Genomic DNA, 23,427 nt, shown 5'->3' with positions numbered 1-23,427 from the left:
GAGACACAGCTGCTCAGAGGGAGCCCTCGAGGAGCGCACCATCCTTTCCTGGAAGAACACACCGTGGTTCCCACGCTGGGGCACCTGACGTTCCCACCCCTGAGCCACACCTGCTGGATCCTCCCCGGGCCTTTGAGTGATAGCCCTACCTGTTCTCTCTTCAGGTTCTCTTCTGGGGAGTCCGAGAAATGAAGAAGGTGCAGCTCCTCTCAGTGGATCGTCCCCAGGTCCTCATTGAGTGTGCAGGACGCGGCGTCAAATCCTGTGTGATCCAGAGCTACAAGAACAACCCAAACTTCAACGTCCAGGCAGATGCTTTTGAAGTGGTGCGGTCCCCGCCTCCTACCCCCAGGCCCCTACATGCTCATTCCCTAAGATATAACTCACTCCTTCATGAATTTGGGGGGATGTTTTAGAGTTTCAGGTGTCCACTACTCACAAGAAAGAGCAGTCTAATTCAGTGAAGAGCCAGAATATCAGAATGAGATAAGACAGACTTTTGTTGTTTTGGAAGCTTCCAGGAGAAGATCATTTAGTAAATCAAAGCAGGTTGACAGTGGCTCCTGAAGTGTGGCCCCCAATTCATCACCATCACCCAGGAACTTATTATAAATGCAGATTCTCAGGTCCTGCCCCAGGACTACTGAATCAGTCTGTTAGGGGTGAGCTGGGGCCCAGACACCTCTGGTTTAACAAGCTCTGTAGGAGACTCTGATACACACTGACATTTGAGAACCACTGGCCTGGAAGATACTGTCAAAAAACTAATGGTCAGATGTTTTAAAAATTATTTGTACATAGCATCTCAGCAGTTTGCATTTGAACTTATGCTTCTAAAGTGATGTTTGATACCTGTGCTTTTTCTTTATTTCAGTACTGTTTTATGCTCTGATTTGGAACTAACTGTGAAATCAATGTTTGCTTTGTCCAGCCCAGTCAGCTCCAACAGACACAGATTTTCTATCAGCAAAGTGTTAGTCTCTCAGTCATATATAACTCTTTGCAACCCCATGGACTGTAACCCCCCAGGCTCCTCTGTCCATGGAATTCTCCAGGAAAGAATACTGGAGTAGGTAGCTGTCCCCTTCTCCTGGGGATCTTCCTGACCCAGGGATTGAACCCAGGTCTCCTGCATTACAGGCAGATTCTTTACTGTCTGAGTCACGACTAGAATTAAAGAATATGTACTGTGTTTGCAAAGCTTCCACACCAGGCTTTGTTGAGCTTGGGGTGGGGGAGGTCACCAGGGTAAAGAAATGGATGGGGTGCTGGCCCTCAGTTCCATCTTAAGTGGCCCAACTCTCATCTGTTTTATATCCTGGATCTGTGTTTCTCTGAGATGAGGGTTTGGATAGATAATGACAAAATAAGAAGATTGAAGACGACTTGGGGAGTGTGTGATTTTTGCAGTTTATTTGTGGGTTGAATTGTTAGTGCCATCCCTCATTATGTTGCATGATGACTCCCTGACTTGAGAAGACAGTGCTCCAGACTCTGGCCAGCTGCAGGCATGACCCAGAGGGATAGGGCAAGGCAGGCTCAGAGGAAGGATGGATGCTTGGTTGGCTTCGGTCCTGCTCGCAGACAGGTCAGCTCAGGTCATACCCCACTCCATCCTCATCTCTCCCTGCAGGAACTGCCTGAGAACGAGCTTCTGCACCCACCCCTGAGCATCTGTGTGGTGGACTGGAGAGCCTTCGGGAGGAGCACCCTGGTGGGCACTTACACCATCAACTGCTTGAAACAGTTTTTGTGTAAATCCAGGGAGCCCCTCAGCCTCACCTCACAGGTGGGCGGAGCCCAAGTTGGGAAAGGTAGGAAGATTCTAGATCTTGCAGCTGTGGGCTATGAAGTTGTGGTACCTGCAGGTGTCCACTCGGGACCCAGCACAAAACAAATGCCCCAAGGTCAAATGGATCTTTCTGAAGAATTTGCTCCTGCGGTCCCCTTTGCTTCTTAGCTGCCAGGTTCTGACCTGAAGCCTGACATCAGGGTCAACTCTTCTAAGAAGGGTTCTTTGTGACTGGAGCTCCATTCTGCCCCTGCTTGCGTGAATGCTAAGTCACTTCAGTAGTGTCCAACTCTTTGCAACCCCATGGACTGTAGCCCACCAGGCTCCTCTGTCCATGGGGTTTTCCAGGCAGGAAGACTAGAGTGCATTGCCATGCCCTCCTCCCCTCCTGCCCCTACCCCCTGACATTCTCCTTGCTTGATGTTACTGGAATTTCTCTGCTTGGGATCCAGGTGCAGGGTCGAGTTCATTGGGTGACATGGCTCTTGCTGCACAGTCATCACTTGTCTCTGCAAGACTGCGGTCTCATTATTTTCACCGGCCTCTCCATGCTTTAGTCCTAGTTTCCCCACCGCATGCCTCCCACTGCTGATGCTTGTAAAATCTAAATCTATTTGATTAACATATATGATACTATAATATTCACTTGGTTTTCCACTTTCCTCACTCAAAGCTATGTTTTAAGATCTGTCCATGTTGCTATGGTTACTTTCACTCGTTCCCCCGATCTGGTGCATCTACCCTACCTTGGTTTCATTATCCCCTCATACTGGACCACTGGGGTGCCTCCAGCTCCCCACTTCTGCAATGTTGTGATGAACATCCTGTGTGTGTTCACTGAGGGAGAATCCTGGGTAGTGGTGAGATTACTGGCTCCCAGGAGATGAATACATGTAATTTTATTAAGTACTTCCAGAGTGTGCTGCAGAGAGCAGTACTGGTTTACATCAGTCTACACTAGTCTGTGCCAACCTATTCAAGTATACAGCAGTCTATTTCAGGCTCCCTATTATGCACATGGACTCATGTGGCCGGAGTTCTGCCAACACTTTGGGAGTTCACAGACCTCTGGAGTTTCTAAGGTTTCCCCTGGTAAACACAGTGAGGGAGGGCAATCAACACAGAGGATCTGTTCACTAAATCTTGATAAACATGACTCCTACAACCACAGTTATTTAAAATTACTCTGAGGGATCAATAAGTACAATCATTTGTTGATGACCAGTTATGCCCCAGACACCTTACATCATGATCTCATTTATTTCCCAAAGACATGGATATTTTTACTGTCCTTTTATAAATATGGAAAGTGAGGCTCAGCGTTGTTAGGAACTTGTCATATTTGAATTCTGATCTGTCTGATCTCCAGTACTGGGTCCTCGAAATGATCGCCCTGTATTGATTGTAGCCCAGTTGCCTGATCCAATGTCCTTTCATTTCAGATATTTCAGATTCATCGGTTGCCACTGAGCCCTCTGAGACCCTCAGCTCCGTTCAGGAGGAACCGAAAGATCATGTCTTTGTGGATATGGAGCCTCCTCCCACAGTGGTACCTGACTCAGCCCAGGCTCAGGCAGCCAACCTGATTGACATCCCTGACTCGTCCCCGATGCTGGAGCCAGAACACAAACCTGCAGCCCAGGAGCCACCAAAAGATGGAAAAGCTAAGGTTAGAATGTCATCCATCTTCATATTTACAAGGCACATTAGAGTTTGCCAACAAGGTTCTGATACTAATCCTCCCATTAGTTGTGTGAGCACAGCAAGAAACTTCACATTTCTGAGCACTGGTTTCTTCATATGTAAAATGGGGACACTGATACCCACTTCACAGCATTGCCGTAGAATCAGATGTCAGTGTAAATGGAATTAAAGTGTTAGTCAAATGTGACATCATATTTAATGGAACAGAAATACTTCTCTACTCATTGGCTTGGAAAAATGATTTCCTCATCTAGGCTTATTCCACAAATATTTTGAACCTACAACCTACTTTGTATAACATCTTGTGGGACCAAAAAGATTTGGCTGAGATTCTGTAAGGGGAGATGGATAAGTATACAAGATCATAAAACGGGGGCAGGAGTAATCTTTTAAGTCATAATTTTGAATGCAAAATCCTTGTGTACCTACCAATTGACTCAAAGAAGAAAGCAGTTTTGAGAAAGTCCTAAGAGAGGACCTGCCCAGCAAATGGTAAAAGCTGAAATAAGAGGCAGAGTGAGATAGATGAATAAATGTTTTCTCGGGCTCTTCCCATCTCATCCAGGCTCACTGTGACTCTCTGACAACCCACAGGTTTCTCTCTGTCCCACCAGCAATGTAACTGCGGCTTGGTGTTACAAATCTCAGTTGAAGTGTTTTTGCTACCATAAAACTGTGGGTTTCACCAGTTCAAAGATGATTTAAAAAAAGATCTCTATCATGTTGAGGTTTGACAGAAAACAACAAAATTCTTTAAAGCAATTATCTTGCAATGAAAAATAAATTAAAAAAAAATATATATCTTTGGATCCGCTGTACCAGATAGAATGCCTGCCACATCATAGGTAGCCAGGAGATGAGAACAAACAAATGATGCACACAAGGTCATGAGGAATCTGTCAGGACACAGCTAACTGTCTTCTCCCTAAATGCCTGCTTTCTGCCGTATATACATCACACTGCCTCCCCATCTCCCAGTCACTTGGTGTTGTCAGTCTCATTTATTTGCACCGGTTCCAATCAGATATGATGCTAAAGGGGGATTTTCTACATTATGCCACTTAATCCTCATGACAGTGAAGTGAGCAGGTGTTGGGGGCCAGCGTGAGGCACTCCGCCCGTGGCAAAGGTCATGAGGAAGGAGGCTCGACATACGCAAAGGCGAGATCGAGCCTCAGGAGTCCCCCTGGAAATCCTCGAGCGTCTACCCCCATAACCAGAGCCTGCCTACTTTGCTACTTTGTGCTCTCACCTACACCTCTGACTTTACGGGGAGCTGTCCCCCACCACCTCTTTTGGAGAATGAGTTAACTTAGAGCTCCAGTTAATAATAATTCCTGGGCGTGACAAGAGTGTTTTAACCTACAAACTTCTCTGAAGGTCCTCTAGCCTGCCTGACAGGCTTGTCCGGCCACATGTGATTGCTCACAGCCTCCCAACCGTGAGAGGCATGAGATGCTTTAAACCTTCTAAAAACAGGTTCCTTAGAAAAGTTAGAAAACTATTAGTATAAGTATAATGGGCTGATTAGAAATTGTATTGGTGAAGGGTTTTTCATTTGTTGAGCCTGTGTTTGTTGCTAAGTCTCCACATCCCCTGCCCTTACACACATTAATTAACATAAAGAAGAAATAAGTATTAACCTTTGATATTAATCACATTAGACCTTAGGCTAAGTAAATTCTTTCCTTATCTAAAACCCACTACACCCTCACCCTATAGGAATGTAACTTTATTTGGGCGGCGTCTGTTTTAAGAATAATCACCCCTGGAGAAATAAGCGGTCCTGGTTGACAACCGCTGTCACAAGGAGAGGGTCATAAATTGTCAGCAGGCCCCCTGGCCAGAAGATGATGTAACACCCCTAAGACCTCTGTATACATTTGTATGAAGCACCTGACTTTGATAAAAGTCAGGACTGCTGACCCCGCGTGACTTTTGCATAACATCTCAGTGTATAAAAGTAGACCACGGGAAATAAAGAATTGGGATCAGTTCCTTGAAAGACTGGTCTCTCCATGCCTCTCTCCCTCTCAAATTCTAGCTGAGTCTCCATCTGGAGCACGGAACCCGCCATGCTTACTAATTATGCCTGGGCTTCTAAGATCCGACTGGGGAGGCCTCAGTGTCTCCTCTCCTTCGGGAGAACGGAAGGATGCCTGCGGCCTACATAAGTGGTGCAAACTTCTTGTCTTGAAGTTTTATTGGTCTCCCGCGTAAACCAAGCTACTCAGCCTCTTTTCTCCACTGAATTTTCCTACTGAGCTATCCTCATTCCATTACTCTTTATACCTCTAATTAATATCTAATTGAAGCTATTGTATCCTGATCCTTGCCGACGCCGTGCCCTCTTCGAACTCCCTGGATCAGCCGGGGCTGGACCCTGGCAAGCAGGTATCATTGTTCCTAGCTGAGGAGACCGAGAATCACAAAATTTCTATTTTTGTTTATATTGTGTTTAGAAGTTCATTCACTTTCTACTATACCACGTTGTATCATATAGATTGCTTGTCTCTTCCACTCAAGTCAAAACTTCTCAAAGGTGGGGATTGTGTCTAACCCTTAGATTCCCATATCAACCATGATATATATGTCATAACTACTCAATAAATGCCAAATGAATGGATGACACATTATTAAACTTTTATTTATTAAGGAGAATGGGGAGCTGTAATAACAAAACCTGCCAACGCCTCCACCCATCTCCTGAGGGTACCCATGTATCCTCTTCCTTAGTAAACTGCTCAGCCACCAACACGCAGATTCTTGCCGCCAAACTAATAATCCATCCCTCATTCCTTGACAGGACTCCAGGAAACCTTCCCGGAGGTCTACTAAAAGGAGAAAGAGGACCATAGCTGATGAATCGGCTGAAAATGTCATTGACTGGTGGTCAAAATATTATGCCTCCCTGAAGAAAGCGCAGAAGGTAGGTTCTTTCTTGGCTGTGACAGTCACGTGCCTTGATAAACACACAACACCCTTTACCACCCCCTCTAAAATGCTGCATTAGTCCCTCTTTATGGTTCCACTCTAGGTAGGCTCTACCTGGGTGTGGTTCCATTAACTGCTGAAGGGTACAAGCCTGCAAGGACCAGGGTCCAGAACTGCAAACTCCTTACTGTCTGGCTGGAGCTGGCCCTAGGACACAGGCTCTGCTGTAAATGCTGGCAGGATGTGATGTCTATCTCGGCATCCAGAGAATCTGCCCACCTCAGGGAGGTCCAGCCAGGAGAAATGAGGTCTCTAGGCAGGTGGGCATCAGTGAAGGGGGCTTCAGGTTCACCTGGGAGACACCCAAGTTCAAGTGTTCTCCAGCTGAATTCTAAGTTCAAAGGGGAAACTATCAAAATAAAGGCTGGGGTCTTGGCCTTAGCAAATGGCAATAATCAACAGATCCTCATGCTCCTGGAACAAGAAAGGAATTGAGTTATAAAGTCAGAAAACCAGTGGGGAGTGGGTCTGGAGATTTAGGGAAAAGCTCAGTGGCTGAGTTCGGTAAGACTTCTCATCCTTGAGTAAAAATGGAAAGGAAATTCTGATGTTATTATCATATTCTATTGAATAGGAACTCTTCTGTTCTTTATTTGGAAAGACTGTATTTCTTTTTTTCCCACTTTTTTTTATTAGAGTATAATTGCTTTAAACTTCGTATTAGTTTCTGCTATACAACAACGTCAATCAGCTATGTTGCTGTCATTCAGTCGCTCAGTCACATCCAGCTCTTTGCAGCCCCATGGACTGCAGCACACCAGGCTTCCCTGTCCTTCACCATCTCCTGGAGCTTGCTCAAACTTGCTTAATCAGCTATATGTATACATATATTCCCTCCCTCCTGAACCTCCCTCCCACTCTCACCCTTTGTGTGTAGGTTATCACAAAGCAGCCAGCTGAGCTCCCTGTGTAACGCAGCAGCTTCCTGCTAGTGTACATATGTTAATGTTACTCTCTCAGTTTGTCCCCCCACAACTTCCTGCACTGTGTCTACAAGTCCATTTTCTATGTCTGAGCCTGTATCCCTGCCCTGCAAATAGGTTCATCAGTACCATTTTTCTAGATTCCATTTGTATGGGTTGATGTTGTTTTGTCACTAAGTTATGTCCGACTCTTGCGACCTTATGGACTGTAGCCCACCAGACACCTCTGTCCACGGGCTTTCCCAGGCAAGAATACTGGAGTGGGTTGCCATTTCCTTCTTCAGGGGATCTTCCTGACCCAGGGACCAAAGCTGCATGTCCTGCATTGGCAGGCGGGCTCTTTACTGCTGAGCCTGCAGAGAAGTCTTATATATATATATGAAGTGAAGTGAAGTGAAGTGAAGTCCCCCAGTCATGTCCGACTCTTTGCGACCCCATGGACTGTAGCCTACCAGGCTCCTCCATCCATGGGATTCTCCAGGCAAGAGTACTGGAGTGGGTTGCTGTTTGCTTCTCCAGGAGATCTTCCCAACCCAGGGATCAAACCCGGGTCTCCCGCATTGCAGGCAGACACTTTACCATCTGAGCCACCAGGGAAGACTCATATATATATATATATATAGTCGTGTTTAACTCTTTGCAACCCCTTGGACTATGTCGTGTTTAACTCTTTGCAACCCCTTGGATTATACAGCCCATGGAAATCTCTAGGCCAGAACACTGGAGTCGGTAGTTATTCCCTTCTCCCGGAGATCTTCCTAATCCAGTGGTGGAACCCATATCTCCTGCATTGCAGGTGGATTCTTTACCATCTGAGCCACCAGGGAACCCCATATATATACATTAATATATGATTTTTTTTTCTCTTTCTGACTTACTTCACTCTGTATGACAGATTCTAGGTTCATCTACATCACTTCAACTGACTCAATTTCATTCCTTTTTATGACTAATATCCCGTTGTATATATGTACCATGTCTTCTCTCTCCATTCATCTGTCGATGGACAGTTAGCCATGTCCTGGCTATTGTAAATAGTGTTGCAATGGTATGGAGGGTCCTTAAAAAAACTAAGCATACAACTACCTTATGATCAGGGTCCAGAACTGCAAACTGCATAGAAGTCCCACTATGGGACATATACCTTAAGAACAACTTAACTCAAAAAGACACATGGACCATAGTTTCTCCATCTAGGACTATCCATGAATATTGATATACAGTTAAATAAATAAACAACCAAGTGTTAGTCCCTGTCTCTAAGCTCCCTCCTCTGCTGGAGTGGGCACTAGCACTTTGGGTGAGTGTGCAGCCCTTTCCTCTTTCTCTGTTAAGCTCCACAATTCCAGCACAAACCCAGCAGCCCAAAAAGTCAGCGGGGATACTCACAGATGCAAATCGGGATGATGCTCCAGGGATGTGGAGGAACAGCAGGGAGAGGGGTTGCTTTTCCAGCGGCTGAGAGGAGACTGCACCTAGAGGACAAGGACGTCGACAAGCTTGGTGGCCCTGGTCCTGGATGTGTGGGCACCTCTTCTCTAAGGCAGGGCATATCCCTACACTTTAGTCCTAGGCCTTTACAGCAAGGCTTCCTTTGGGAGCTACCAAGGACTGTTTCAGAGAAGGCAGTGGCAACCCACTCTAGTACTCTTGCCTGGAAAATCCCATGGACAGAGGAGCCTGGTGGGCTGCAGTCCATGGGGTCGCTAAGAGTCGGACATGACTGAGCGACTTCCCTTTCACTTTTCACTTTCATGCATTGGAGAAGGAAATGGCAACCCACTCCAGTGTTCTTGCCTGGAGAATCCCAGGGACGAGGGAGCCTGGTGGGCTGCTATCTCTGGGGTCGCACAGAGTCGGACACGACTGAAGCGACTTAGCAGCAGCAGCAAGGACTGTTTGCATATTCTTTTAAAATGCTGAGGGCTGAGGTAATTCAATGAGAACTGTTAGCAACCTGGGTTAATAAATGAGATGTGAGAGTGTCATCATCTTGTTTCCCTCTTTTCTCAAAGGAAAAGGAGAGCAATTCCAAGGAACAAAAAGGCAACACAGGTGAGTGGCTGTTCTGGGGACTTGTAAATGCAGCATAAAGCCATTTGAGTGAGAAAATGATAAAACAGGAGCCACGAGAGCAACCTTGGAACCCAACGCCCTCATTTCCCAAGTGAGGAAATAATCCTAGGAAGATGACAGCACCTTAAAGAGATTGTGTAGCTGATTTGAGCTGGACAGGAACCAGATCCCAGGAGCCCAGGTCTCCCGAGCTCACTTCAGTACTGAAGTCGACCCACTGACTCAAATCTCTACCCTAAAGTATTAATGTAGAAACAGCAGAGTAAAAATAGGAACAAACTGGGATGGCAGGCCGAAACCAACATGGTAAACTTTAATACAGGTGACCTGGATTTAGGTTCCAAAACTCGGTTGACAAGGATTGGATAGAGCCGGTTTGGCAGAAGCTCAAACGAAAGAGCCCTGGGATTTGAAATGACCTCAAACTTGATGTAAGCCAGCAGTAGGTCTTGGCTTAAAACAAGGGGAACACCAAGTGCTGTTTCAGGTAACACAAAAGTAAGAAGACCAGAGTCAAGTTCAGTTCCTCAGGCCACTCCTGTTAGCATATTTAATTCTAAGACCAACCCCAGGACATAAACAGTAGTATCTTGGTTTGCAGATAGTAAAACCGAAGTACAAAGAGGTTGTGTAACTTGCGGAAGTTTATCTGGCTAGAAAATATCAGAGCTAGAAGTCTGTCTCAGGTGGTTTTTCTCCAGAACCTGCTCCTAAAAAATTACCAAATAATCTCTCAAAGTACATTTGTGACTTTGTTTAAGACTATTAACCTATTTGAGTTTGAAGATATTTTTTTAATATTTATGATCTTTATTTATTTATTAGGCTGCACCAGGTCTTAGTTGCAGCATGCAGGATCTTTGGGCTTCGTTCTGGCATGTGGGCTATTTTTTTAAGTTGTAGCGTACAGGATCTAGTTCCCCAACCAGGGATCAAACCCAAGCCGCCCGCACTGGAGAGCAGTCTTAGACACTGGACCACCAGAGAAGTCCCAAGACTGAGGTTGTTGAACTAGACAGTTCTCAAGATCCTAGAGATCTGAGGGGGAATGGATCTCAAGCTTTAGTGTCACTTTATCCTGGGTCTGTTCTTTACTAGCTGGGTGACTGGGCAAATTACTCACTGTCTCTGTGCCTAGTATAAAGAGTTCTCACATATCGCAGGAAGGCCTGCACGTTGCTAGCCCCAGGCATCTGCTGACATTGCCCTGCTCCTTGAGTGGAATCTCCTCTGCTCCTGCAGTGCATGGTCTGTAGGACTCAGGGCAGAAATCCTACTATGAAATGTTATAATTTCTTCTTTTTTTGCTGTGCCATAGAACATGGGGAAATCTTAGTTCTCCAACCAGGGATGGAACCTGTGCCCCCTGTTTAACCACTGGGCCACCAGGGGAGTCTCTCTATTCCTTTTTTAAAAGAAGGGTCATGACACATGCCAGAGCAAAGGAAAAGAGGGAGCTTGACCTTGTCTCTTCTCATCTAAACAGCCATAAGAAGTCTAATCATTTCCACTAAATATCCACAGAGGCAAAACCAGATGAGGTAGTGGTAAATATAGACAGCCCGAAGAAGAAGAAAGACAAAATACTGAAGAAGAAACCCAAAGAAGATGAAATTCCCAACCTGGCCGTCTTGCAGGTGTGTGGACACAGCCATCTTGGCCATGGTTAGGGCGGGAAACTCAGAAGGGGGTTCTTTTAGTCCTTCAGTCAACTTCAGAATGCCTTTGTCTGAACTAACTTGCTTTGTCTTTGTTATCATCACTGATTCAAAGCAACAAACTGACAAGAATGCAAGCCAAGACAGTAGAGCTTGTTCTTTTTCCATTTTCTGCATGCCCATATTGAGAAGGGGCATACTTTCTATTGGCTAGCCTGGATGCAGCAACGTAATTTAGTGTGTGAGTTCCCCTGGGATCACTTCTTGGGGCTTGACATCATCATGCAGATGTGCACAGACTCGAAATAGCAAGAGTTTTAGCTCTTACTAAAGTCAGCTCCATAGACCAATCCTAATATTAGCCAGAGGTTGTTAGCTAGAGGCAAATTGACGGATACAAAAATTGGGAGTATGAAAATTATGTCCCTAGATACTGAATTTAGCTAAGTTATTTTGATGGGAAATTTGAAGAAGTGATCTAATTATATTACTAAACCAAAAACTCAATTTTCCATTTCTAAAATATACGTGTACTTTTCTACTTGGAAAATTCACAGCTATATGCATTATAATAAAAGCAAATATTCCATCACTTTATATACATTAAGAATTTAATGTTTAATGAACAGTTTTTAATTTGAATATCCTCAAAGTATGTCAGTCTGTATCTGACAATCAGTGACATCAATTAGCTATAAAAAGGTTAGCCACATTTATACTTATATATTACATTTTTTAAAAACTTTGGTTTAGCTATGCTTCTTAGAATTTGAAAGTTTATCAGAAATGTTTTATACATTTCAAAGTGGTAGCTAGTTCTAGGAATGTCAAGTCAACCATATTTCTTATTTTGCTAAAGATAAATTAATACTCCCTCTTATACTTTCCCAAGAGTTGTATAGGAAGACTGGTTTTGGGGAATCTTGGCATTTTTTCATTAAATCAATCCTGGGCTTTCCTTCCTCTAAGCACTCTCTCCTCCCTTCTTCCTAAAGATATATGATGGGGATCTCGAGAGTGAATTCAACAATTTTGAAGACTGGGTGAAAACCTTTGACCTGCTCAGAGGCAAGTCTATGGAAGATGACCAAGGCCTCGATGGAGACCGAGTCGTAGGAAAGTTTAAGGCAGGTTCCAAAGTTAACTCTTTTATTTGGCTCTCCTGTCTGTAAATATCAGATATGACTTAATTCTGTGGGACGGTGGTGTGCAATGTGGGTAAGGAAAATCCTTGATCTCTATGCAAGACCCTCCCTTTCTAGAATTCCACAAGACCAAGCCCTCGTCTTTTAAAGTATTTGATTTGTGGCCAGTAAAGTAGATTGGAGCTCAATCTGTGGAACATGAGGAACCAGAGTCATTACCTAAAAAGATCACTGAGTTTTACTCTTCTTTCCCCACCCCTGGCCTCCCAAACATTTGATTGACACAAACCTACCAGCTGAATGATTAAACTGATCAAACAACACAAGCCCTTCATCTGGCAGACTTATGGTGTCAGCCTCACAAAGTAATAGGTGACACTTGCTATGAACCTACTGCACACCTGGGCCCTTTATATGAAAGAGACGTGTTGGAAATCACATGGGCATTGCAGCTTGCCAATCTGAATTTTAAATCCTCATTGTGATACCATCCAGCTTCATGATCTTGAGCAGTACTTGACCTTCCTGAGCCTTGATTGCAGCATCTAAAAATAGAAATACTGCAGTCAGAATGGAATGAGATAATGGGAGAAGATGCTAGCTCAGCACCTCACATGTACAAGGCACTCAGGATCCCATCTGATGCTCCTATTCATGTTTCTCATGTAACAGCCCACTGAGGAGGGTGTTGCTGTACCAACACTGATTCACTGAGGTACCATGAAGAAGTACAGATTGCAGGCAGATTATATGAACTGCCCAAGGACACCCAGGGGCAAGGGTAGGGCTGCCTCAGGTCCTGTTGGGTCCCAAGCTGTGGTTGCTTCCCAGAGCTATTCCCTATACGGTTTTCAGTGGAGCATATCATCATCTTGTTTCAACGGGTGGTGCTTTGTGGTTCCAGGGCTCCTTCTGCATCTACAAAAGCCTGGAGGATTCCAGCATCGAGGACAGTGGGCAGCTGAGAATCCAGCAAGGGATTCCACCAAACCACCCCATCAAAGTCCTGATCAGGGTGTACATTGTTGCGGTGAGCCATCCTCATTTACCCTGAGGGGTTGTCGGAATCACCAAGAGCTGCCACAACAAAGTATTATAGACTGGGTGACATAAACAGCGTTCCTTTTCTCCAGTTCTGGAAGCTGGAGGTCCATGATCAAGGTGCCACCAGAGCTGGTTTCTGGTGAGATGCATCTTCCTGGCTTGTAGATAGCTACCCTCTGGCTGTGTCCTCACAAGCCTTTCCTTTGTGTGTATGTTGTGTGTGTGTGTGTGTGTGTGTGTGTGTGTATGTGTTTGTGAGGGAGAAAGAGACACACACACACAGAGAAGGAGAGAGACAGAAAGAGGAGAGGAGATATGTTGTCTTCCTCTTCTTGTAAGGTCACTGGTTCTATCAGTTTAGGACATCACCCTTAGTTCAGTTCAGTTCAGTCGCTCAGTTGTGTCTGACTCTTTGCGACCCCATGAACCGCAGCATGCCAGGCCTCCCTGTCCATCACCAACTCCCGGAGTTCACTCAGATTCACATCCATCGAGTCAGTGATGCCATCCAGCCATCTCATCCTCTGTCGTCCCCTTTTCCTCCTGCCCTCAATCCCTCCCAGCATCAGAGTCTTTTCCAATGAGTCAACTCTTCGCATGAGGTGGCCAAAGTACTGGAGTTTCAGCTTTAGCATCATTCCCTCCAAAGAAATCCCAGGGCTGATCTCCTTCAGAATGGACTGGTTGGATCTCCTTGCAGTCCAAGGGACTCTCAAGAGTCTTCTCCAATACCACAGTTCAAAAGCATCAATTCTTTGGCGTTCAGCTTTCTTCACATGACCACTGGAAAAACCATAGCCTTGACTAGACAAACCTTTGTTGGCAAAGTAATGTCTCTGCTTTTGAATATGCTATCTAGGTTGGTCATAACTTTCCTTCCAAGGAGTAAGTGTCTTTTAATTTCATGGCTGCAGTCACCATCTGCAGTGATTTTGGAGCCCCAAAAAATAAAGTCTGACACTGTTTCCCCATCTATTTCCCATGAAGTGATGGGACCAGATGCCATGATCTTCATTTTCTGAATGTTGAGCTCTAAGCCAACTTTTTCACTCTCGTCTTTCACTTTCATCAAGAGGCTTTTTAGTTCCTCTTCACTTTCTGCCATAAGGGTGGTGTCATCTGCATATCTGAGGGTATTGATATTTCTCCCAGCAATCTTGATTCCAGCTTGTTCTTTTTCCAGTCCAGCGTTTCTCATGATGTACTCTGCATATAAGTTAAATAAGCAGGGCGACAATATACAGCCTTGACGTACTCCTGTTCCTATTTGGAACCAGTCTGTTGTTCCATGTCCAGTTCTAACTGTTGCTTCCTGACCTGCATACAAATTTCTCAAGAGGCAGGTCAGGTGGTCTGGTATTCCCATGTCTTTCAGAATTTTCCACAGTTTATTGTGATCCACACAGTCAAAGGCTTTGGCATAGTCAATAAAGCAGAAATAGATGTTTTTCTGGAACTCTCTTGCTTTTTTGATGATCCAGTGGATGTTGGCAATTTGATCTCTGGTTCCTCTGCCTTTTTTAAAACCAGCTTGAACATCTGGAAGTTCACGGTTCACGTATTGCTGAAGCCTGGCTTGGGACCTCGTTTAACCTTAATTAGCTCCGTAAAAGCCCTGTCTCCAAATACAACCACATCGGGGGTTACAGCTTTGACACAGGAATTTTGAGAAAACATAATGCAGTTCTTAATAAGGGGTATAAAGTTTGGTTGGGCTTCCCTAACGGCTCAACAGGTAAAAGATCTACCTGCAATGCAGATGATGCGGGTTCAATCCATGGGTTGGGAAAATCCCCTGGAGAAGGAAATGGCAACCTACTCCAGTATTCTTGCCTGGGAAATCCCACAGACAGAGGAGCCTGGTGGGTTGCAGTCCATGGATGTGACTTAGAGTTGGATGTGACTTAGCGACTAAAGAACAATAGAGTTTGCTTGGTAACACGGACATTTGCTGGCTTTTCACTCAGCGAAAATATTCCCAAGCTGCCAGGACCACTGTGTGTAGCTCTGTTTGCTCTCTGTGGTTGGCTGCTAGCTGAGCAGAGAACCAAGCAGCACTGAAGCAGGCAGCTCCCAGGCAAGCCAGCCAGTGAAAAGAGCCAGGGCAGAACAGGGCAGCCGCTGCTGCTCAAGCCTCCCGCTCCCACCCAGCTATGCCTCTGCTCTGCTGCAGTCAGACGTTTCATTTCCAGTACATTCCCAAGAAAACTATTATCTGCCCTAGGCTTCCTTTCTGACAGTGAGGGCACTGATCTTTCATTGTGAAACTTCTTAGCCCGATTGCCAGGAAGCTTGGGGCCAAATTTGCTGCTTGATCAAAGTGACCATGTGCTCGACTTTCATGGTTCATGTATTTGTATTTTGACCTTGAAGTTGATTTATAGCCATATTATTGCATATTAACTTTTTGATTACATTGCATAAAATATTTTTAAGAAACTGAAATGAAACATAAAACAAAGATGAATTATTCTTTAATGCTAAGGTAGAATGAAATGTCCCCTTTCCAGCATGCAGTTCTCATGCTCCCCTCATTATTAGTAGCAATGCCATCATCACCATGACCACCACGTGCAAGGCATGTTCTAATCACTAAGGATGTTGTGATGGGAAAAAAAACCAAAACAGTCCTTGCCTTCAAGGAAGTCACAATCTAGTTGGAAAGATGAGAAGTACTTGTAAAGTGTTACTGGCAATGCCAGTGGTCTATATTAAACACTCAGCCACAGGAGAATTTAGATAAATCTCAAAATTTTGTTCAAGAGGTCACTCATGTCTTGGGAGAGATAATTAATGTGCATTCCTCAGGAAATAGACCATGTGTTCAAATAAATTTGAGGAAATGTTGTGAGTATAATAATTCTTTCCCTTGTCCAACCCCTGAGATACATAAAGTTCATTAGCATGCTGAATGCTCTGAGAATTCCAGAAGCAAAGAAACTGATTTAACAGCTTGATTCTTTAACAGCATTTTCAAACCTTATTGCCCACACCTATTTTTCCTCCCTACAGAAAACCCTGCCATCTTTTTCATGAATCAAATAGAACATAGGATCTGTATAGGAGGAAGGAGAGACTAGAGAAGGATTATGATTTGTGTATTCATTTAGCAAATACCTGCAGCACACTTTTATATTTATACATATGTACGTGTATATGTGTATGCATATATCTATATTTATATACAGATACCCTCTAGAATAGGCAATGGCACCCCACTCCAGTACTTTTGCCTGGAAAATCCCATGGACGGAGGAGCCTGGTAGGCTGCAGTCCATGGGGTTGCTAGAGTCAGACACGACTGAGCGACTTCACTTTCACTTTTCACTTTCATGCATTGGAGAAGGAAATGGCAACCCACTCCAGTGTTCTTGCCTGGAGAATCCCAGGGATGGGGGAGCCTGGTGGGCTGCCGTTTATGGGGTCGCACAGAGTCGGATATGACTGAAGCGACTTAGCAGCAGCAGCAGCAGCAGCAGCACCCTCTAGAATGCAGATCAGGTTCCTGCTCAGGAAACAGCATGAAGGAAGGAGGACTGGGACTGAAACTTGAACACAGGTTGGTCTTGAACAAATGAAGAGTCAGAGAATATCAGCCCTGAGTTTTAGGGTTTAGGATAGACTGTGGATGGCCAATGTTTTTCCTTGACATTTCTAGTAACAGTGATTATGTGTGGTTTGCTTTCTCACACTGATTTAATTAACTAAATAATTGAAATCTTGAAATCTCTTAATTTGATAAAAATACCAAAGAAGTAAAAAATTACACTACTTAAAAGTTGCATGGAGAAAGAAATCAAATCCCCTCAATTCTGCAATTCCATCCCCAGAAATAGCTTACCCTTCTTATGTATATATACTCTTTTTATGCAAACACATCTCTATTTACACTTGTCTACAACTACATCCAGATATATATTTTAATGGAGTCCCACTTCATGCATTACATGTTGATCTTCTATTTTCTTTCTTTCGTTAGTAATGTATCTTGGACATTTTTCTAGATCGCTTCATACAGGTCTTTTTCATTCCTCTTAGTAACCACCTAGTGTTTTACTGAATTAACATAGTATCCATTCATTCATTCACTCATCAAAATTGGGAAGACCCTATCTTAAGACCTGGAGATAATGTAATGAACAAGACAGATAGTACTCTCTTGCTCTCATGGAGATAATAACTAGTTGGAGATGATATGAGGATTAGGAGGGTATAAAAATAACCACAGACAGATAAATAAGCAAGATAAATGTTAGAGATAACTGCCACATAAAGAATTAAAATTGGTGATGTAATCAACTATACTTCAACAAAAATTAATTTGGCGATGTGATGAGAGTAAATGGGAAAGGGCCAATTTTGAATTGTTTCTTCCAAAGTAATTGACATGTAAGTTGTTCACAATTTTTAGTTATTAAACGATATTCTAATGAACAACCTTGAAAATATAGCTTTGTGTCTGTAGGATAGAGTTCTAAAAATAAGACTGTTTCTTATCCAGCTCTCAACTCTGCACTTTCTCCATCTTTTCCATATCTTTCCTCACCATCTCCCTACCCTGGTCCTCCCTGATGGAAATGGGTTGTTACTTAGCTGACCAGCACTCAATGCAAGACTGATGGGCTCATGCATTTCAAAGCCAACTGGTTTTAGGAGAAGCTTTTATGTGTAGCCCATAATATTACAGATGAATCTCAAAAAGATGACTTGTTTTGTCCAAGATCACATGACTACTTAGAACTGGAACTCAGATTCATGCCTTTTGCCTCCTCGTCCAGCAGGTTCCTCTTTACTCTGTCCCAACCAGTGCTTCCCACTGGGGAGACAACTCCAGAGAAAGCAGGACTTGAGCAAAGCTGGTAACTTTTAACAGCCAAGTGGAAAGGCTAGAACAGTGGTTTTTAAACTTGGCTGAATCATCTAGGAAGCGTCTAAAAAAATCACAAAGTCCAGGAACAATTAAATACCTGGGGATAGAACTCAGTTCAGTTCAGTTCAGTCACTTAGTCATGTCCGACTCTTTGCGACCCCATGGACTGCAGCACGCCAGGCCTCCCTGTCCATCACCAACTCCTGGAGTTTACTCAAATTCGTGTCCATTGAGTCGGTGATGCCATCCAATCATCTCATCTTCTGTTGTCCCCTTCTCCTCCTGCCCTCAATCTTTTCCAGCATCAGAGTCTTTTCAAATGAGTCAGTTCTTCACATCAGGTGGCCAAAGTATTGGAGTTTCAGCTTCAGCATCAGTCCTTCCAATGAATATTCAGGACTGATTTCCTTTAGGATGAACTGGTTGGATCTCCTTGCAGTCCAAGGGACTCTCAAGAGTCTTCTCCAACACCACAGTTCAAAAGCATCAATTCTTTAGGATAGAATTCAGGCATCAGTATTCTTTAAAATTACCAGATGGTCCCTGTGCCCAGTGTTGAGAACCACTGGACTGAAGGATTTTTTTTTTCCTCCCTCTTCTCCAGGCATTTAATCTTAGTCCAGCTGATCCAGATGGCAAATCGGATCCCTACATTGTGATCAAGCTTGGCAAAACTGAAATCAAAGACCGGGACAAATACATCCCTAAACAGCTGAACCCAGTATTTGGAAGGTCAGTGGCCATCTGAGTCTCACTGCACTGTCCTCTCTGTGTTTGCTCCTGTGGTGTTTCTTTGAGGAGGAGGTTGGTGTGTAGAGCTGTATGGGTCTGAGTACACAGTGCAGATTAAATGCTGGCTCCTGCTCATGATAACAGCCAATCAAGTCAATATTCATGGGGAAGGGCCGGATTCTTTCCTTGGTCTCTTTAGCAGTTTGGTTGTGCATGATCTTCATGCCCATGGTTTTCCAATAATGATTTTCCCAGATCTCAAATGTAAGAGGCCCCTTGAACAGTCATAAGGTTCCCCCTCCTGCCTTGGAGAGAGTCCATTTTTACAGACCAGATAATTGAGGCCCAGAGAGGTTTAGAAATTTGTTCTAGTTCACACCACTCATAAGTAGAAGAGAAGGAGCCAGATGTTTAGTCTTCATCTGTTACCAAAGGGATTTTTGCTTCGTATCATTTTTCAGTTCCTTAGGGCTTCCCAGGTGGCACTAGTGGTAAAGAACCTGCCTACAAGTGAGATACATGTCAGAGACGTGGGTTCAATCCCTAGGTTGGGAAGATCCTCTGGAGGAGGGCAAGGCAACCCACCCCAGTATTCTTACCTGGAGAATCCCATGGACAGAGGAGCCTGGTGAGCTATGGTCCATAGGGTTGCAAAGAGTCGGACAGGACTGAAGTGATGTAGCATGTAGCACACTGCAGGCAAAACGTTGAATTGCACCCCCAGTGTTCCTGCAAAGTGTTTACAAGACATTGCATTTGCATATTTTAGGTGAGCCAGGGATTCTCCAGTTCTCAGCAACCCTCCCCCAGAATACTGGAGTGAGTATCCTTTGCTTTCTCCAGGGGATCTTCCCAACCCATGGATCGAACCCAGGTCTCCCACATTGCAGGTGGATTCTTTACTGGCTTAGCCACCAGGGAAGCCCTTCAGCAACCTTATCACCCCATTTATCTTCTAAAAGGGTTGTGTTTGTGAGCCTGACTGCCATTAACTCTGGAGTCAAGCACACCTGGGTTTCACTTTGCCACATCATGCAGATGGCTTAACCTCTCTGATCTGTAGCAATAACAGTGACACTTGACCCTCATACGCCTTCAGAAGATTAAGTATGATAAGCACCCAGCATTGTCTATGACATTGCGTAGTAGCTACTCAAAATGCATTAGCTTCCTTCCTCTCCACCTTGATAATCATTTTAGCAATGTACACATCTTAAGTATATCTAATTCCTTTTTTCCCAGAGTCCCAAGGACCATGGGATGAAATCTCTATCCACCTCATTTAAATTCATTTACACAATTGTGGTCGCTTTGGAACTTCTGACATTTGATCAGAACCAGCCTCTTACATGTGATTCAGTTCAGTTCAGTCGCTCAGTTGTGTACGACTCTTTGCGACCCCGTGAACTGCAGCATGCCAGGCCTCCTGTACATGTTATTGCTCCCCAGGAAATAAGACAATAAACAATCTTGCTTGTTCCGATTAAAGAGAATGATTAAAAGGATGTGCTAGAGAAATGTACCCTTGCTTCCCTGATCGGAGATGACTTTTATCATTATCTGCCGTTTATGTAACCAGCACTTCTTTTTGCCAAGCGCTTTGTAGTCACTTTTTATGAGCTGCTCTCTCCATAATGCCATGAATTAGACTGGTTTTATAACCTCCACTTATGACCATGGTAAACAAAGGAGAAGCTGCTGGGATATTCCTTCCTGCCTCTGGCACTTCAGAGCCTCTTCCAGGAGCCTTCCAGGTGTGGATGCTTTGTGGATGTGTATTTAACTGTTACTCAGGGAAAGATACTGCTGGCTCAGTCTTGAAAAATTCTAGCAGGGGCCATGGAGGGCTCTTGTGCCTGGACTGGGGTCTGGGGACCCCTCTTTGAGACCTTTATAAGAGGATGTCACAGGCTTCTCCCCTGATGCCCTGGCCCAGACCTGCCTTAGTTTTCTTCATAACCTCTAGCATGAATTGGTGTGTTTATCGTGTGTTTATGGTTGTTTCCCATCTCCCCACTAGAATGTGAGCTCCATTCCAATGGGGACTTGATCAAGTACCCTGTACCCTGTACCTTGCTGTAACCCTAGTGCCTCAGACAGGGCATAGCACAGAGCAGATGCTCTTTGAGTATCTGCAGAATTATAGAATAAACGAATGAATGTACAATGGGGAAACAATCCTTCGGTAATTTTTCAGTGGGATTTCAGGGAACCCCATTATCCTGAGGGTGTACACATCTGAAGAGTTGGAGGTTCCTCATTTTCTTAGTAACCACAGTGCCTGATACACATGACACATATTATGATGTCTCATAAATGTCAAATGAACAAATGAATCAAAAAAGAAGTAATAATTGGACAAAGAAACAATGGGACATCTTTTCTCCAAAGGTTCACAGTACTGAATGTTTCTATAAGACTCAGGTTTTACCCATTTCGTGATGCATTCTCTTTTCTCACACCAACGTTGTATCCAGAGGTCATATCACATTGACACCCAAGTTCGTATAAGTCTAATTTTCCCCCTGAGTGACTGGAGATCCAGTCATGGCAAGCTGCTTTTGGTGGTTTTCCTAAGGACAGCACTAATGAAAATTCAGGAGAGGTGAACCAGTGAGCACACAGCACACCATCCTGAAAGACGGATCAGAGCATTTGAGCCCTCTGTCCTCTGTCATGGTTGCCAGGGGCAGTTAAACACTTAATAAGTCTTTCCTTGGTGGCAGCAGCTTGGTGATGGCCAAGCTCAGAGGTGGCTGGGGGCTTTCTGGTGAGATGCCTCTAGAATATCCATTACAGCTTTAAATACAAATCTTGGAAACCCAGGGAGGTAATACTATGACTTCAGGTGGAAGAAATGAACTCATTTTCTGCACAGCTGTATTCCTGGCCTGCTAGGGCTGCCTCAGTCAGTTACAGGCAAGGAGCTGTCCAGCATCTCTGCATTTTTCTCTCTGGGGAGGGTTAATTGGCTCTGGGCTATGCTGTGATTGCTCTCCCTACCACTCTGGAGAGTGAGAGTCGGGTTAAGTGGGCCTGACCTTGAAGGCCACAGCCCAGACAGGCCTGAGGACAACTGGGGAAATAATGGGCCCTCTAGTCTCCTCTCCTCCCTGCCTCCTCTCTGTCCCTTGCTCCCAGACCAGCCCTCCCCGTGTTGTCCCAGAGCAGAGTCAGGAACAGCTGGAGAAACATTGGTGTTTTAAGAACACATTTGCCTAAAATGCAGGCCTACATTCCCAGTTTAATTCTTAATCACCTTCTCTAATGCTCAGTAGAACAGATAACACATTGTTACAGGAAATCTGACATCATGCCTATTCCTCTCAACACTGCATTAGGGTGGAATTGTGGAGGGAGCATGGAATTAGAAGGAAACTGATACTTATCTTAGTTTGACATGATCTGTGATCTTAGGCCAGTCCCCTGTGTTCTCTGGACTTCAGTTTCCTTAGCTGTAAAAGGAAGAGATTGGATATGATGATTTCTGAGATCCTGCACAATTCAAAGAAACATTTATTGTGTCTGCTTTCTGCAGCTGAAGTACAGGCTCCAACAATGCAGAGATGAGGAGGGCAAGTCTCTCTGTTCACAAGGGGCTCAGAATCTTGTATAGACACATCCCAGTCCTGCACGTCTATGTTTTAATGGTTTTCCATTGGCAATAGGATTTTCATCTCAAATAAACGCAGCTGATATTCCCTGATGAATCCACAATGGAGGGGAGAGGAAATGGCAGTTTATTGGGCACCAGTTGAATGCCTGGAAGTAAAATCTGTGTTTTGTATAAACAAGATCCCATTTAACCACTATGCTATATTATAAAGAAGACGTATTATTTATCCTCGTGTACATGTAAAGAGCCCAAAAGAGTTGAAATAACTTTCCCAATGTTTTACAACCAGGAAGTAGCTGATTCAAAATCAAGATTAGAAATCAGTCCTGTTTGAGACCAAAATCTAAGGACTTTGCTCTTCCTCTTGCTGTCACCCTAGTTGAGACTATAAGATGTGACCCATGAGAGAGTAGATGATTGGCTACTGGAAATTGACAAAAGGATTGGAAATTGTTTGCATCTCAATGAAAAATTAAACTACATAAATATCCGTTAAGTAGTAATTGGGTTTCTCAGTGTTTAGTGAGTTCCTACGGACCGTAGGCCTATACTTAACCACTTGGTGCAAAGAGCCAACGCATTGGAAAAGACCCTGATGCTGGGAAAGATTGAAGGCAGGAGGAGAAGGGGGCAGCAGAGGATGAGATGGTTGGATAGCATCACCCACTCAATGGATATGAGTTTGAGCAGGCTCCAGGAGATAGTGAGGGACAGGGGAACCTGGCGTGCTGCAGTCCATGGAGTCACAAAGAGCTGGACATGACTTAGTGAGTGAACAGCAACAATGGACTGTAGGTGAGCTAAAAGTGAAACAGGAAAAAGTTCTCTGCAGCACCAAATGCTGTTGATTCCTAAAGCCTCTGCTTGGACGGC

The 23,427-nt window shown here is 44.3% G+C and overlaps 1 protein-coding gene across 1 annotated transcript in view; it reads left to right on the top strand.

The window, feature by feature from the left end:
- Positions 1–23,427, top strand: part of FER1L6 (fer-1 like family member 6) — a 135,070-nt gene that overhangs the window by 84,534 nt on the left and 27,109 nt on the right. The window contains exons 25-33 of the mRNA XM_019974110.2: positions 165–326; positions 1,634–1,814; positions 3,235–3,461; positions 6,303–6,425; positions 9,429–9,468; positions 11,014–11,126; positions 12,143–12,274; positions 13,197–13,322; positions 18,811–18,938. Coding sequence (XP_019829669.2) covers positions 165–326; positions 1,634–1,814; positions 3,235–3,461; positions 6,303–6,425; positions 9,429–9,468; positions 11,014–11,126; positions 12,143–12,274; positions 13,197–13,322; positions 18,811–18,938 — 1,232 coding nt within the window. The remainder of the gene's footprint in view (positions 1–164; positions 327–1,633; positions 1,815–3,234; positions 3,462–6,302; positions 6,426–9,428; positions 9,469–11,013; positions 11,127–12,142; positions 12,275–13,196; positions 13,323–18,810; positions 18,939–23,427) is intronic.

This window comes from Bos indicus, chromosome 14 (genome assembly GCF_029378745.1).
Source record: "Bos indicus isolate NIAB-ARS_2022 breed Sahiwal x Tharparkar chromosome 14, NIAB-ARS_B.indTharparkar_mat_pri_1.0, whole genome shotgun sequence".
NCBI lineage: Eukaryota > Metazoa > Chordata > Mammalia > Artiodactyla > Bovidae > Bos > Bos indicus.
The sequence above is the reverse complement of the archived record's forward strand: the minus strand, read 5'-3'. Positions and strand labels throughout refer to the sequence as shown.